An 18,076-nucleotide genomic window follows, 5' to 3' on the forward strand; every position below is an offset into this window, starting at 1 on the left:
GTACCGCCTGGGTTCAAATTAGTTAGTCGTGCCAATTGGACATCTAACTTTGTTCTTAATGAAGATATGAAAGCAAATCTATTGATCTAATAAATGACTTGATCCGTATTGCTTGTCTCCAGTGGGCCTTGTTATTATGTACCTGTATGTTGCCACCACAGGGGAGCAGATTTTCGACATTGACAGCGGGAGGTATGCGCCTCTCCATGCCCCTCCCTCGGAACATTACACCATTGTTTTCAACACCTTCGTCATGATGCAGCTCTTCAACGAAATCAACGCTCGCAAGATCCACGGCGAGCGTAACGTCTTTGACGGCATTTTCAAAAACATGATCTTCTGCTCCATTGTGTTCGGAACGTTCATTATCCAGGTGAGCAGCCTTCAGATCCATACAGGATATTCACACAGAGGAGATTTCACATCGGACAGAAAATAACATTGTTCTCTAATCACCCTGTGTTTTGTTGTCCAGATTGTAATTGTTCAGTTTGGAGGGAAACCTTTCAGCTGTGTGGGCCTCAGCATCGACCAGTGGCTCTGGTGTGTGTTCTTGGGCTTTGGATGTCTACTGTGGGGCCAGGTGAGATTCTCACAGGTTTCTAATGTCTTCCAAAGTCCCTATGATCTACTTGGCTGTTATGAAGTTTTGTCACAAATGTATTGTCAAATTAGTGACAACATTTGAGTTCCTGTCTGTTCATTTCTAGGTGGTCACCACTGTCCCCACCAGCCAGCTGAAGTTCCTGAAGTCTGCAGGTCATGGCACGCAGCAGGAGGAGATCCCTGAGGATGAGATGGAGGAGATGGAGGACCTGGATGAGATCGACCACGGTGAGATGGAGATGAGAAGGGGGCAGGTACTCTGGTGCAGAGGCCTAGGCAGGATCCAGACTCAGGTTTGTTTGATCAACTCATAATTACATCTCAGCTCACAATCATCCCTCAGCTTTACACCAAACCAAGGATACAAACTCAGGATTGTGCTTTAACTTTCGATGGGGACTCAATACTAAAATGTTGACTGTGTCTTCCTCCCCAAACCATCCAGATCCGCGTAGTGAATGCCTTCCAAGACACTTTGTCCCCCTACGAAGGCCTGGAGACCCCTGAGTCCCGCAACTCAATCCACAACTTCATGACCACCCCGGAGTTCCGGATAGAAGACTCGGAGCCGCAGATCCCCCTCATCGACGACACAGAGGGGGAGGACGATGCTCCCACCAAGCGCAACGCTGCACAGACCCTGCCCCCACCCTCCATGCTGGCCACCCTTCCGTCCACGCCCAACCAGAACAATAATGCTGTGGACAGGATCATCCCCTTCTACAAAGAGAGCCCAAAGACTGGCGGTATCCCCCAGAGTGCTGCGCTGCCGCCGCGCCCTGGGAGCCCGCTGCACAGCCTGGAGACTTCCCTCTGAGCTGGGCCCTAATACCAGTAATTACCCCCTCACCTCAGCCCATTTGGGGAGAGAGGGCTTCTGGAAGCCTCATGGGTTTCTGTTTTTACTTATATGTTTGGTTCCTAAAACATTTTTGGGTCTTGTATCGAGGAGAGGTGCACATTTTGCGTGGAAGAATTATAGACCTTTTTTTTCATAATTAAATGAACAGGGAGACTGGTATGCATTGCTGTACATCAGCATTGGCTATTAATATTTTTATGATTTCATTCATGTTGTGAAAGCAACCCTGTTTACATGTTTGTGAAACTTTGATTGTCCGTGAAAAACCAACGTTATAATATGTACAAAGTGGGGCTGCATACTGTGAAATGAAAAAAGAAATAATGTATTTTAGATATTGCTGTCTTTTAGGAGAAAAGCAAGGTTTCTGTTGAAACTGAACTAATATGCCTGCAGGTTCTATTTGGTGTGTTTTTCCTAGATACATATAAATATCTAGCGAAGTAAGAAGAAATTGGTTTTAAATGTTTATAAGAAGACATTGAGATAAGTGGAAAATGTCCTCAAATATCCATGTTCACACTTCCACACTGTAAATATTAAAAGACATGCTCCGGTACTTTGGCGACTAAGAAATTGTTTTTTAAACCTCCAGCTTTGGGCTGGATGTGTCAATATGTAGTACATACCTGCATAATCTATGAGCATAATTACTGTCTTATCTCAATTAGCCAAGAAATCCTTATTTTGAAAGTGATTGTTTTCTTGAAGCTTTGCAGCACAATTTTCCCTACATTTCCACCCACGTGGGTCACCCCCATAGCAATTCAAGTTCTAGCCAATGAGCTTCAGCATTTGAGTGACAGCTAGCAGGAGGCCTGCCCAGTGTTATCCAATGAAGTTGCAGGGCAGGCCCAATGGCTCAGTGGACACAGCAGAGAGAGAGAGAGAGAGATAGCAATGGCATGGTGCACATTTCCACACATATGTGACGTAGTAAGCAATCTTCAGGGACCACTTTTGGCTCGTGAGTGCTGCTACTTTCAAAACTACTGGTTAAAAAGTATACAAAAGTACCGGAGAATCTCTTTAACTTTGTTCCCAAATCATTCCAAAACTCAATTTCATGATTACTGGAAAGTGGTGGAGCTCCTATTTGTGTCCCTAGTGCTTTCAATCTAGACCACTGATCAAAAGCACTGACCACTGATCCATTGAAAGATCATTATGGATCAAGGATAAGGATAAACCAGTTACTGTTTCAGATTTTTCTGTAGAGAACATTTTGTACAGCGAGTAGATTGTTACTTTTAGGATTTTGAAATCAAGAGAAAGTAGTTGTTTGATCAAAGATAACCTAATTCAAAGGAATTAAATGTATTGAATGGTTTTAAGGACCTGAGTGGTATTTCACAAAATAGGATCAATGGGTTCATCCATCTAACTGAAATAACTTGATTCTCCATATCATTAATGTACAGTATGAGTTGATTAAGTGATACTCATATAATTTTGATCTCTCTCGTGACCTGGGAGAATGTTATATTTTTTAGCAGACTAACATATTGAAACTGCTTTGTGAAATACCCTCCAGGAAACAGAAAATACTCAAGACACAAAAGACTTTCGACTCTCAGAGTACTTTATTGCACTAAACCTCCTTTAGGGAGACTTACATTTTGTAAAATATAGCGTAGCTTTCATCTGTCACAAAAGTCAAGGTATCATCAGTTAGGAGAGGATTGAAAATGATTCCAAACATTTTGCTAGCCTAAAGTCAAAATACCCTCACAGAGTCATTGAAAATAGCCTACATGTTTACCAAGTGCTATAAAAAACAAAAGTCAGAAACCTAAAAACCAGGAATGCTAGAACAAAAAAAGAGGTCCTGGGCAGTGGAGAACGGTATTTCAAAAAATATTTTTGTTACATTATGGTCTAAAAATTATTAACTTCATTACACTTTTTTTACGCAACTTTTCACAGTACAGGACCAATTTTATGTTTCTGGAATTCATGTCAGGGTCGCAGTTAATTTGACGACATATTTATTTTGGATTTCTTCCCTGTGTTGCAATTACAAACTGCATCAAAAGATAGGTATAAATCCAAAGAAAGTACTTAGGTGGTAAAAATGGGAGAAAGTTTCTGTGGGTCACTTTTGAGTTTCTCTGTAGTTTCATTCCACAATTGAGAATGAATGTTTATCAATCTCTTTATGGATTATACATTTTTATATCTAAATATTTGGTAAAAAAAAGTACTTAATGACCGTTTATTTTGAGCAGTGTAAATGGTTCTTGTGGTTGATATTTATTTTTGAAACTTATTGAGTACTGTGTATGGTTTTTGAAAATAAAGGATTAATATTTAGCTTACCTACAAATGGTATTGAATCTGTTCTCTATTTTCTCAACAGTCTGTCATTGTTGCAGCATACTCAATGAATTGAAAAATGCTATTGAATTTGGTCATCAGTGTCATAAGAAATGTAGGTGCAGAAAGACATGTTGCTGAAAAAAACACACCACATGTATGCCTACTAGTATGTGGTCCTCCCAGTTGTTTGCAATGCTAGCACTACAATACCGTATTATTGAAAAACCCATGAGTAAAAGTACAAAAATATCATTTTTTAAAAATGTAGTCTAAATAAAGTTGAATGCTGTAAATCCAAATCCCTTATAATACAATGGAATCTTTATTGGTCCATATACATTTGTTTATTTTTGGTGTCACAGTACCACACAACAGGCTGGAGCAGCATGGTCAGAGCAGCGCCCCTGGAGCATGTTAAGTGCCTTGCTCAAGGGATGATTGGCAGTTACTGGAACAGGTGATTGATGGCACCTTAATTGGGGAAGACTGGCTTGTGGTAATGGCTGGAGTGGAATAAGTGGAATGGTATCAAATACAGTGCATTCGAAAAGTATTCAGACCTCGACTTTTTACACATTTTGTTACATTATAGCCTTATTCTAAAATGGATTTAATCTTATTTTCTCCTCATCAATCTATACACAATACCCCATAATGACAAAATAAAAACAGGTTTTTAGAATGTTTTGCAAATGTATAAAAATTTAAAATATGAATATATAACATTTACATAAGTATTCTGACCATTTACGCAGTACTTTGTTGAAGTACCTTGAAGTACCTAGCGATTACAGCCTCAAGTCTTCTTGGGTCTGACGTTACAAGCTTGGCACACCTGTATTTAGGGAGATTCTTCCATTCTTCTCTGCAGATCCATTCAAGCTCTGTCAGGTTGGATGGGGAGCATCTCTGCAGAGCTGTTTTCAGGTCTCTCCAGAGATGTTCGATCAAGTTCAAGTCCGGGCTCTGGCTGGGCCACTCAAGGACATTCAGAGACTTGTCCTGAAGCCACTCCTGCGTTGCCTTGGCTGTGTGCTTAGGGTCGCTCTCCTGTTGGAAGGTAAACCTTTGCCCCAGTCTGAGGTCCTGAGCACTCTGGAGCAGGTTTTCATCAAGGATCTCTCTGTACTTTGCCCTTTCATCTTTCCCTCAAACCTGACTTGTCTCCCAGTCCCTGCCAGGTTTCCTCTAGGTGTGACGCTTGGCATTCAGGCCAAAGAGTTCAATCTTGGTTTCATCAGACCAGAGAATCTTGTTTCTCATGGTGTGAGAGTCCTTTAGGTGCCTTTTGGCAAACTCCAAGCAGGCTGTCATGTGCCTTTTAAATGAGGAGTGGCTTCCGTCTGGCCACTCTACCATAAAGGCCTGATTGGTGGAGTGCTGCAGAGATGGTTGTCCTTCTGGAAGGTTCTCCCATTTCTACAGAGGAACTCTAGAGCTCTGTCAGAGTGATCATCGGGTTCTTGGTCACCTCCCTGACCAAGGCCCTTCTCTCCCGATTGCTCAGTTTTGCCGGACGAGTCTTGGTGGTTCCAAACTTCTTCCATTTAAGAATGATGGAGACCACTGTGTTCTTGGGGACCTTCAATGCTGGATACGTTTTTTGGTACACTTCCTCAGATCTGTGCCTGGACACAATCCTGTCTCGGATCTCTACAGACAATTCCTTTGACCTCATGGCTTGGTTTTTGATGTGACATGGACTGCCAACTATGGGACCTTATGTAGACAGGGGTGTGCCTTTCCAAATCATGTCCAATGAACTTAATGTGCCACAAATGGACTCCAATCAAGTTGTAGAAACATTTCAAGGATGATCACTGGAAACAGGACAGGATGCACCTGAGCTCAATTTTGAGTCTCATAGCAAAGGGTCTGAATACGTATGTAAATAAGGTATTTCTGTTTTTAATTTTTGATAAATTTGCAAACATTTCTAAAAACCTGTTTTCACTTTGTTATTATGGGGTACTGTGTGTAGATTGATGAAGACATTTTATTATTTAATCAATTTTAGAATAAGGCTGTAACGTAACAAAAGGGAGAACACTGTAAGAATGGCCCCTGTTCTGAATTGTGTCACTGTACAGTCGTGGCCAAAAGTTTTGAGAATGACACAAATATTAATTTTCACAAAGTCTGCTGACTCAGTTTGTATGATGGCAATTTGCATATACTCCAGAATGTTATGAAGAGTGATCAGATGAATTGCAATTAATTGCAAAGTCCATCTTTGCCATGCAAATTAACTGAATCCCCCAAAAATGTCCACTGCATTCCAGCCCTGCCACAAAAGGACCAGCTGACATCATGTCAGTGATTCTCTCGTTAACACATGTGTGAGCGTTGACGAGGACAAGGCTGGAGATCACTCTGTCATGCTGATTGAGTTCAAATAACAGACTGGAAGCTTCAAAAGGAGGGTGGTGCTTGGAATCATTGTTCTTCCTCTGTCAACCATGGTTACCTGCAAGGAAACACGTGCCGTCATCATTGCTTTGCACAAAAAGGGCTTCACAGGCAAGGATATTGCTGCCAGTAAGATTGCACCTAAATCAACCATTTATCAGATCATTAAGAACTTCAAGGAGAGTGGTTCAAATGTTGTGAAGAAGGATTCAGGCTGCCCAAGAAAGTCCAGCAAGCGCCAGGACCATCTCCTAAAGTTGATTCAGCTGCGGGATCGGGGCACCACCAGTACAGAGCTTGCTCAGGAATGGCAGCAGGCAGGTGTGAGTGCATCTACACACACAGTGAGGCGAAGACTTTTGGAGGATGGCCTGGTGTCAAGAAGGGCAGCAAAGAAGCCACTTCTCTCTAGGAAAAACATCAGGGACAGACTAATATTCTGCAAAAGGTACAGGGATTGGACTGCTGAGGACTGGGGTAAAGTCATTTTCACTGATGAATCCTCTTTCCGATTGTTTGGGCCATCTGGAAAAAATCTTGTCCGGAGAAGACAAGTTGAGCGCTACCATCAGTCCTGTGTCATGCCAACAGTAAAGCATCCTGAGACCATTCATGTGTGGGGTTGCTTCTCAGCCAAGGGAGTGGGCTCACTCTACATTTTGCTTAAGAACACAGCTATGAATAAAGAATGATACCAACACATCCTCCGAGAGCAACTTCTCCCAACCATCCAGGAACAGTTTGGTGATGAACAATGCCTTTTCCAGCATGATGGAGCACCTTGCCATAAGGCAAAAGTGATAACTAAATGGCTCAGGGAACAAAACATTGATATTTTGGGTCCATGGCCAGGAAACTCCCCAGACCTTAATCCCATTGAGAACTTGTGGTCAATCCTCAAGAGGTGGGTGGACAAACAAAAGCCCACAAATTCTGACAAACTCCAAGCATTGATTATGCAAGAATGGGCTGCTATCAGTCAGGATGTGGCCCAGAAGTTAATTGACAGCATGCTAAGGCGGATTGCAGAGGTCTTGAAAAAGAAGGGTCAACACTGCAAATATTGACTCTTTGCATCAACTTAATGCAATTGTCAATAAAAGCCTTTGACACTTATGAAATGCTTGTAATTATACACTGCTCAAAAAAATAAAGGGAACATTTAAACAACACAATGTAACTCCAAGTCAATCACACTTCTGTGAAATCAAACTGTCCACTTAGGAAGCAACACTGATTGACAATAAATTTCACATGCTGTTGTGCAAATGGAATAGACAACAGGTGGAAATTATAGGCAATAAGCAAGACACCCCCAATAAAGGAGTGGTTCTGCAGGTGGTGACCACAGACCACTTCTCAGTTCCTATGCTTCCTGGCTGATGTTTTGGTCACTTTTTGAATGCTGGTGGTGCTTTCACTCTAGTGGTAGCATGAGACAGAGTCTACAACCCACACAAGTGGCTCAGGTAGTGCGGCTCATCCAGGATGGCACATCAATGTGAGCTGTGGCAAGAAGGTTTGCTGTGTCTGTCAGTGTAGTGTCCAGAGCATGGAGGCGCTACCAGGAGACAGGCCAGTACATCAGGAGACGTGGAGGAGGCCGTAGGAGGGCAACAACCCAGCAGCAGGACCGCTACCTCCGCCTTTGTGCAAGGAGGAGCAGGAGGAGCACTGCCAGAGCCCTGCAAAATGACTGCCAGCAGGCCACAAATGTGCATGTGTCTGCTCAAACGGTCAGAAACAGACTCCATGAGGGTGGTATGAGGGCCCGACGTCCACAGGTGGGGGTTGTGCTTACAGCCCAACACCGTGCAGGACGTTTGGCGAATTTGCCAGAGAACACCAAGATTGGCAAATTCGCCACTGGCGCCCTGTGCTCTTCACAGATGAAAGCAGGTTCACACTGAGCACATGTGACAGACGTGACAGGGTCTGGAGACGCCGTGGAGAACGTTCTGCTGCCTGCAACATCCTCCAGCATGACCGGTTTGGCGGTGGGTCAGTCATGGTGTGGGGTGGCATTTCTTTGGGGGGCCGCACAGCCCTCCATGTGCTTGCCAGAGGTAGCCTGACTGCCATTAAGTACCAAGATGAGATCCTCAGACCCCTTGTGAGACCATATGCTGGTGCGGTTGGCCCTGGGTTCCTCCTAATGCAAGACAATGCTAGACCTCATGTGGCTGGAGTGTGTCAGCAGTTCCTGCAAGAGGAAGGCATTGATGCTATGGACTGGCCCGCCCGTTCCCCAGACCTGAATCCAATTGAGCACATCTGGGTCATCATGTCTCGCTCCATCCACCAACGCCACGTTGCACCACAGACTGTCCAGGAGTTGGCGGATGCTTTAGTCCAGGTCTGGGAGGAGATCCCTCAGGAGACCATCCGCCACCGCATCAGGAGCATGCCCAGGCGTTGTAGGGAGGTCATACAGGCACGTGGAGGCCACACACACTACTGAGCCTCATTTTGACTTGTTTTAAGGACATTACATCAAAGTTGGATTAGCCTGTAGTGTGGTTTTCCACTTTAATTTTGAGTGTGACTCCAAATCCAGACCTCCATGGGTTGATAAATTGGATTTCCATTGATTATTTTGGTGTGATTTTGTTGTCAGCACATTCAACTATGTAAAGAAAGAAGTATTTAATAAGATTATTTCTTTCATTCAGATCTAGGATGTGTTATTTTAGTGTTCCCTTTATTTTTTTGAGCAGTGTACTTCAGTGTTCCATAGTAACATCTGACAAAAATATCTAAAGATATTCAGGCAGCAGACTTTGTGAAAATTAATATTTGTGTCATTCTCAAAACTTTTGGCCACGACTGTAGTAATTGAGGCAAAAATAATAGCTAATGTAAACCAACTTTTGGCCAGCTCTCTCTCTCTAACGGTGCATCAACTGGCGAAAGCTTGCCAAGTTAATTTACTTCTGAAACGTGATAAAACAAAGTCTACAAAACATTTCCATACAAACAGAAGTTACCTTGCCAGCTACATCAGTCAACTAAAGAGTAGCCAGTGCACACTGAACTATGCTCAACTCTCCCGTGCTGGTCCAGCCAGCCTTCCAGAAGCTTTGCCTTCACACAGCCTGTCAGCCCACTCTGTGGTGTCCTCGCGGTCCTAAATCCAGTCTGATAAACACTCCAAACAGCCTACCCGACCGCTCAGCGGCGTCCGCATGGTCCTAATGCACACCCTTGCTGCGTTTTGTTTTTAAAACTAGGGGGGGACATAAATGCAATTTCAGAATGTGGAGTGGAGATGTCCCCCCATTCCCAGTGAAAGTTGCTTCCCTTCCTGAAGGTATGAATTGCAGATTAATTTAACTGAATTACTTTACCACCTTTTGAAATGACTGCCCTTTTCTGATTCAGATTTTGTAATTTATTTGCAAAGGTATTTAAATCCTTATCAACTCTAAACCCAAACAGGATGTTTAAACAAACAGCAAGGTCCTTCTTCCTTGGTGTGTGGGAGCTGATCCTGAGAAAGGGGACCATTACATACTTTAGGTGCATGTCCAGTTAATGATATATGTGACATGTTGAAGACCTAAGACTAATGTCCATGTCATGTCATGAGGTCTCATGAGATATGCATGTATTTAATATATTTGACAGGTCTTTGATGGTGCGTCCAAGCAGATCAGAGTGTACGAGTCAAAAGGCTCTTGCCAAGGCATCGGGTCAGAGGGTCTAGACTTGCTGGGGTACCTCACCCCTCTCCATACTTCAATTCCAAAACACATGGGAAGTCATGGTTGTGGTATATTAACCTTTTACCCTCCTGGGAATTGGCCTATATGGATAGGGCTAAATTGAAATGTTTCCTACAGAAGAAATATAAACTGCATAGGCACAACCATGGTAATAATTGAAAGGTAATGGTTTGGAGATTATGGGGAAATTATTAGACCAAAGGTTATGACAAAACAATAGCAGAAGCAGAAATATTAACAGAATCTGAAAATACTCTGGATACAATCAGTAACATGATAAGAATATTCCTGGAAAATATGAGGTAAGTGCAACATAAGACCAAAAAAATGACAGACAACAAAACATTTGCAAAAGTTTCCGGGTACGAGTGTAAAGGGCAACATAACAAAATCCTGTATTGTGACAACTGGAGTCTTTGTCTGCTCCGTAAGTCGTCGCCTTATTTAAATACGCAACCTGTGTGTTCCAGGTTCTGAACAAAGGGTCTGAATGAAGATGTTCAACTCAATCATATTGTTTCTTATGGATTACAGATGGCAGAACTCGAGGTTCACGACCTTGTGGTGGAGACAGGAACTCGATTAGTCAGCATTGTGGCATTGTCACGTCCTGACCAGCAGAGGGTGTAATTGTATTAGTTTTGGTCAGGACGTGGCAGAGTTTTTGTTTTTCTATGTTTTGTTAATTGCGGTTGGACTCCCAATTGAAGGCAGGTGTGTTGAGTTGCCTTTGATTGGGAGTCCTATATAGTAGTGCGTTTTTTTCTTTGGGGTTGTGGGTAATTGTTTCTTGTTTAGTGTGTTTGCACCTGACAGGACTGTTGGCTGTCGGTTTTCTCAGTTTGTTTTGTATAGTGTTCTCTGTTGCTTTATTAAATATGATGAACACTAACTCCACTGCATTTTGGTCCACTTCTTCCGAAGACAGCTGTGACAGGCATCTTCTTCGATACCATGCTACGTCTCTGGCAGAGTATGCGTGACGAAGATTACATATGACAGGTATGTCATTGGGAGTCCATCTCATTGTTGATGCATAATTTTGCAATTGGAATACAACGTTTGATCAATTAAAAAATAATGCACTTTATTACTTGGTATTTTCCAGAACACTTGCTCTCCAACACCACCTCGGCATTGATGCCCTCACTGACGAAGACATTGAGGTAATTTTCTTGTCTTAATTAATTGATTGTCTTGATGAGTCTCTCAACTACAATTTTCTTACAATTCACATAACTAAAAGTACCCTTCACTCAGGGGCTCAACTTTCACTGGGGACATGTCCCCCCCCCCCCCCCACATTCAGAAATTGCACCCCCCCCCCCTCCCAGTTTTATCATTGGAATGTGGGTTTAATAATTGGAATGTGAAACAAAACAAGGCAACGGTGTGCTTTAGGACCAAGCGGTCGGGTAGGCAGTTTGGAGTGTTTATCCGACTGGATGAAAAAATATACATATACAGTACCAGTCAAAAGTTTGGGCACACCTACTCATTCCAGGGTTTTTCTTAATTTTTTATATTTTCTGGAATCATGTAGTAACCAAACAGTGCTAAACAAATCAAAATATATTTATATTTGCGATTCTTCAAAGTAGCCACCTTTTGCCTTGATGAAAGCTTTGCATACTCTTGGCATTTTCTCCACCAGCTTCATGAGGTAGTCACCTGGAATGCATTTCAATTAACAGGTGTACCTTGTTAAAAGTTCATTTGTGGAATTTCTTTCCTTAATGCGTTTGAGTCAATTAGTTGTGTTGTGACAAGGTACGGTTGGTATACAGAAGATAGCCTTATATAGAAATTGACCAAGTCCATATTATGGCAAGAACAGCTCAAATAAGGAATGAGAAGACAGTCCATCATTACTTTAAGACATGGGGTAGGCCATCAATGTAAATAATAATTTGTTCTTAACTGACTTGCCTAGTTAAATAAAGGTTTAATAAAAAAAAGAGGTCAGTCAATTTGGAAAATTTCAAGAACTTTGAAAGTTTCTTCAAGTGCAGTCACAAAATCCATTGAGCGTTATGATGAAACTGGCTCTCATGAGGACCGACGCAGGAAAGCAAGACCCAGAGTTATCTCTGCTGCAGAGGATAAGTTCATTAGAGTTACCAGCCTCAGAAATTGCAGCCCAAATAAATGCTTCACAGAGCAACAGATGCATCTGAACATCAACTGTTCAGAGGAGACTGCATGAATCAGGCCTTCATGGTCAAATTGCTGAAGAAAAAAAAACACTACTAAAGGACACCAATAAGAAGAGACTTGTTTGGGCCAAGAAACACCAGCAATGGACATTAGACCGGTGGAAACATGTCCTTTGGTCTGATGAGTCCAAATTTGAGATTTTTGATTCTAACCACTGTCTTTGAGACACAGAGTGGGTGAATGGATGATCTCCGCATTCAAGGCACACTTAACCAGCATGGCATTTTGCAGCGATACACCATCCCATCTGGTTTGGGCTTAGTGGGACTATCATTTGTTTTTCAACAGGACAATGACCCAACACACCTTCAGGCTGTGTAAGGGCTATTCGACCAAGAAGGAGAGTGATGGAGTGCTGCATCAGATGACCTGGCCTCCACAATCACCCGACCTCAACCCAATTGGGATGAGTTGGACCGCAGAGTGAAGGAAAGCATGAAATAATATGATAATTTTTAGATTGTTACATACAGGTTTGAAAATGGTATATGAATGCAAATGGCTTGCATCAACTGGTATGTGAATTCAATACTGTTCAGTGGCTATGTTGTCAGGATCGAAATGACCACACTGATTACAGGTCATTTTATGTATCTTTTTTTCTGCTTACAGTTGATTGACCTGAGCTGTCCCCTGATCAAATGGAGTCTGGAAGACAAGAAGAAAAATGCCTTAAAGGATGCACTCCTGATTAATTTATCCTTTTCAATAATATCATTATAGAGCTGCACTTTAATATTTTCTGTACATTGATTCAACTAGCCTTCCTGCTGTCTCTTGTGCCTATACCACACACTAGTGGCATGTATAAGGATACAACTAGTTGTTGATGATAGTGATTTAAATCAAGACAGTTAATATAAATACTATGCAAGAAACCAATCTGATTTATATAAACGAATGGTACTGTACCTTTTATTTTTGTTTGCTGCCATCTTGCTGCTTCTGTGGTTATTTAAAATGTTGAAATAAATGTTCTTAATTTAAGTTATTGTAATGCTGAGTCTTGTAAATGTAATGCTGGTCTGGTAAAAGGGCCAGAGAGTTGACCTGTCTGCTCACTGCTATCAGAGAAGGTCTAGTCCACTATTGTCTCGACACCCAGAAGTTTGACCTCAACTGAAGAACATCTCCTGCCAACAGACATACACACACACAGTCATTTTTCTCATGCTCTCATAAGGTATTATACACTTGTACATTTACCAAATACTTTGTATAAGTTTATTGAACATTTTAATTAATGTGCTCTGTCAAATGTGAGATATTAAAGTATCCTTGTATATTTGGTAGAGCATCTTATGATAAATACTTGTGATCTATCTACTTGTCTGCACCAAGAATGAAGTTATATCAAATGATAATGTATAAAGTTAGTTCATTTGGAGTGGATAGATACTTAGGCCACATGATTCTAGATACTTCCTATAGTTAAGTTTGTCCACTAGGTGACAGCATTTAATTAAGTTTACATTTTCTGAGGATTTTGTGGGGATTTTGATACAATGAGGACAGGCTTAAATGTTAATGTAATTGGCAAACCTAAGTCTGAGTCGCCCCAAAAACAATAGACAAATAAGAGGTGTTTGAAGATCATTAGGCGAATCACTTCATGGAACATTGTGGTCAGCTGCTGAGATTTGGGAATCTGCATTTGACTGACACACAATCCCCGGGGAGAAGGGTTGCTATCTGAGAAAGTGCAATGAAAGAGCGAGACCACTTTGAACTATTCCATGTGCACGCTGCACTGCACTCCGCAACATTTTAACTAATCATGGAACGGGACAGGACAGCGAGCACCCGAGAAAAACTTCAGTGGACTTTATAGGTGTTCTTGACCAATTTGGTGGATGCCATGCGTTTTAAAACATGGAATTACAAATTATTTGGCTATGGATATGTTTTCTATCACACATTCCAGTATTTGCTTTTTTTGATGTACACGTTTCTGATCATTTTCAGCCTGGAGTAGTGCTCGGAAATGTATCTCTTGGACGGGGTTGGATCTATCAAATAGACAGGACTTTAACTCCTAAATACGTGAGACACATTTTCAATATTGAAAGACAACACGGAATTGTATATTTCTCAGGAAAAGTGAATTGTGCGAAGTTGCCGAAGAACCCAGCGCCGCTTTACATTCAGATCCAATCAATTACCTCGGAAAACTTTATTTTAATTAACTTTAATACTTTTGTGCATGGGCAAAATTGTTTAATTAAATATAGGAGTAAGAGCGCCGAAGGTAAGCCCGAGATTTACATGAACGTTCTCTCAAAGGTAGGGACATCGCCATGCGTCTCTACCAGTATTTTGCTTTTGAACATTTATGAACATTTACCATTATTTACTCGACAACCTCACTCTTATCGTTCATCATGTAAGGGAGGGAACTGGAAAGCCGTGTTTGATAACGGGAGTTTTTCTCCAAACTGTCTGCAATACAATGAGCGGAACGAGTTGGATTTACTCTGCAGGGTGCAAAATCTTTGGAATTACACCACTGTCCGTGTAAAATTGCGATTTAATTCTCTACATAGTCATGCCATGTTTATAGACGGGGATTTGGGGAGACTGGATTCATTGACCAAACGTAAAAAAAGAAATGTGAATACCGCTCCCCAGTTTCAACTGCCCAACTATCAGGTGTCTGTCCCGGAGAACGAACCCGCGGGAACTCGCGTAATTACGCTCAAAGCACTGGATACCGACAATGGAGATGCTGGTGAGGTTGAATATGATATGGAAGCTCTGTTCGATAGCAGATCCAATAATTATTTCCAAATCAACTTGCAGACCGGCAGCATCACAACTTTGCAGCCTTTAGACAGGGAGGTCAAGGATACACATGTATTCAAAGTTATTGCTACAGACAATGGCATCCCTAAAAGGTCGGCCACTGCTTACCTCACCGTCACTATTAGTGACACTAATGATCATGGGCCTGTGTTTGAGCAGACAGAGTACAGGGTCAGCATTAGGGAGAACGTTGAGGTAGGCTTTGAAGTGTTGACTATAAGGGCCACAGATGGGGATGCCCCATCAAATGCCAACATGATCTATAAGATTGTGAATGAGGAAGAAGATAACGCTGGTTTTGAAATCGACCCTAGAAATGGACTAGTCAAGATTAGGGTTCGGCCTGACAGAGAAACCTTGACCCAGTATCTGCTGATAGTGGAGGCTAATGACCAGGGTAAAGACCCAGGCCCCCGCAGTGCCACGGCTACAGTGTATATCTCTGTGGAGGATGAGAACGATAACTACCCCCAGTTCAGTGAGAAAAGGTATGTAATCCAGGTGCTTGAGAGCGTGGCAGTGAACACCAAAGTGGCCCAGGTGAAGGCCACAGACAAAGACGAGGGCAACAATGCAAAAGTCCACTACAGCATCGTCAGTGGCAACGTGAAGGGCCAGTTCTACATCCATTCCCCTACAGGTGACATTGAAATAATCAACCCCCTAGATTATGAGATAATCAGGGAATACAATTTGAGAATAAAGGCACAGGATGGGGGAAGACCACCTCTGATTAATGGCACAGGGATGGTTGTGGTACAAGTTGTGGATGTCAACGATAACGCCCCTATGTTTGTTAGCACACCCTTTCAAGCCACAGTATTGGAAAATGTGGCTATTGGTTATTCTGTGATCCATATTCAGGCTATTGATGCAGACTCCGGTGACAACTCTCATTTGGAGTACAGACTAACAGACATGGCTCCAGGCTTCCCCTTCACCATTAACAACAGCACTGGGTGGATTACAGTCAGTGTAGAGCTGGACAGGGAGACCACTGACTTTTACACTTTTGGCGTAGAAGCAGTGGATCATGGGGTTCCTGCCATGTCTTCCTCGGCCAGCGTCAGTGTGACGGTGCTTGACGTGAACGACAATGTCCCCACTTTCACTCAGAAATTGTATAGACTTAAAATTAATGAGGATGCTGTGGTGGGTACCAGTGTGCTAGCACTCTCTGCCATAGATCGGGACGCCAACAGTGTGGTAACATACCAGATCTCCAGCGGCAATACGCGGAACAGGTTCGCCATCACCAGTCAGACTGCTGGGGGAGTTATCACCCTGGCACTGCCGCTGGACTACAAACAGGAGCGCCAGTATGTCCTGACAGTGACCGCCTCAGATGGCACACGCTACGACACAGCGCAGGTCTTTATCAACGTCACTGATGCCAACACCCACCGGCCCGTGTTCCAGAGTGCCAACTACCAGGTGATGATCAGCGAAGACCAACCAGTGGGCTCCACCGTGGTGGTAATCAGTGCCACAGATGAGGACACAGGAGAGAACGCCCGCATCAGCTACGTCATGGAGGATAACGTGCCACAGTTCAAGATCAACCCTGACACAGGCAGCATAACCACGCAGATAGAAATCGACTATGAGGATCAGGCGTCCTACACGCTGGCTATCATTGCCTGCGACAATGGCATCCCTCAGAAATCTGACACCACATATGTGGAGATCATCATTCTGGATGCTAACGATAACGCGCCACAGTTCCTCAGGGACATATACCAGGGGACCGTGTTTGAGGACGCAGCTGTGTACACCAGCGTCCTCCAGATTTCTGCCTCTGACAGGGACTCCGGGTCTAATGGGAGGCTTAGTTACACCTTTCAGGGTGGGGATGATGGAGAGGGGGACTTCATAATTGAGCCGTACTCTGGCATCATTAGAACAGCCAGGAAACTGGACAGGGAGAATGTGCCTGTGTACAACCTGAAGGCCTTTGCTGTGGATAAGGGGGTTCCGCCTCTTAAGGCAGCCGTGAACATCCATGTGTCCATCCTGGACATCAACGACAATGCTCCTGTGTTTGAAAAGGACGAACTGTATGTCTGTGTAGTGGAGAACAGTCCTGTGGGTTCTGTCGTAGCCCGCATTACCGCTACAGATCCCGACGAGGGAACAAACGCGCAGATCCTGTTCCAAATAGTGGAAGGAAACGTCCCAGAGGTCTTCCAATTAGACATCTTCAATGGGGATCTTATCGCCCTTACTGATTTAGACTACGAGTCGAAGATGGAGTACACAATCGTCGTCCAGGCGACCTCTGCACCGTTAGTCAGCCGCGCCATCGTGCACATCCGCCTGCTGGATGTCAATGACAATTCCCCTGTCCTACGTGACTTTGAGATCATCTTCAACAACTACATCACCAACAGGTCCAACAGCTTTCCGGCTGGGGTGATCGGGAAGGTTCCAGCCCAGGACCCAGATGTGTCAGATAAACTCCGCTACAGTTTTGTGGAAGGCAACGAGCTGAGTCTACTCATCCTGAACCAGGACACAGGGGACTTGAGGCTGAGCAGAGACCTGGACAACAACCGGCCCCTTGAGGCCACCATGAAGATATCAGTCACAGGTAATGAAACTGTGTTAATTGGAATGCAATAGCCTTTTATATGCACCTCCATATGCATGGCAAATATTTTAATATTTAGTTTGTCCTTTCCACCTCCTCTCTTCATTCTTCTATGCGTTTGATGTTGTTGCTGTTGTCTTGCAATGAGACCTCTACTAATTGTGCTAGTTGTAAATCAGTTTTATTGCTGGTACTTGTCTCTACTTAGAAAAGGGAGTCTGTTGCATGTCTATTACGGTAAGACTGATGTTTGCGCCTAAATCACCACATTGCCCATTACTGGCTGGCTGTCTACTAAAAGATCCACAAAATGTTATCCAACAGCATTGTTGCCATGACAACTACCCCCCTTTGTTCCCTTTGATGTGATTTGCACCCCTACTCTTTGTAACACCTCTGTCCAAAAGCGGAGGCACAGCAACATACCCAAGATGAGACCAGGCTTAGCTGGGTTCTGTCTGTATTCTCGTTCAACTCTAACCATATAGCTTGACTTGAAGTATTCAACATCAGTGCTCTCTGCTGTGCTTGTAGCAGAAATACAAT

The 18,076-nt window shown here is 43.1% G+C and overlaps 2 protein-coding genes across 3 annotated transcripts in view; both read left to right on the forward strand.

The window, feature by feature from the left end:
- LOC115197041 (plasma membrane calcium-transporting ATPase 1) overlaps nucleotides 1-3,794 on the forward strand; it is a 31,238-nt gene extending 27,444 nt beyond the window's left edge. Inside the window, exons 18-21 of the mRNA XM_029758173.1 lie at nucleotides 162-373; nucleotides 476-583; nucleotides 711-899; nucleotides 1,052-3,794. Of these exons, the coding sequence (XP_029614033.1) occupies nucleotides 162-373; nucleotides 476-583; nucleotides 711-899; nucleotides 1,052-1,423 (881 nt within the window). The 3' untranslated portion in view covers nucleotides 1,424-3,794. The remainder of the gene's footprint in view (nucleotides 1-161; nucleotides 374-475; nucleotides 584-710; nucleotides 900-1,051) is intronic.
- Nucleotides 3,795-13,532: 9,738 nt separating this feature from the next.
- Nucleotides 13,533-18,076, forward strand: part of LOC115197042 (cadherin EGF LAG seven-pass G-type receptor 1) — an 83,201-nt gene continuing 78,657 nt past the window's right edge. For both annotated transcript variants that reach the window (XM_029758174.1, XM_029758175.1), the window contains exon 1: nucleotides 13,533-17,530. In XM_029758174.1, coding sequence (XP_029614034.1) covers nucleotides 14,011-17,530 — 3,520 coding nt within the window. In that variant the 5' untranslated portion in view covers nucleotides 13,533-14,010. The remainder of the gene's footprint in view (nucleotides 17,531-18,076) is intronic.

The sequence above is a fragment of the Salmo trutta genome, chromosome 7 (genome assembly GCF_901001165.1).
Source record: "Salmo trutta chromosome 7, fSalTru1.1, whole genome shotgun sequence".
NCBI classification, from domain to species: Eukaryota; Metazoa; Chordata; class Actinopteri; order Salmoniformes; family Salmonidae; genus Salmo; species Salmo trutta.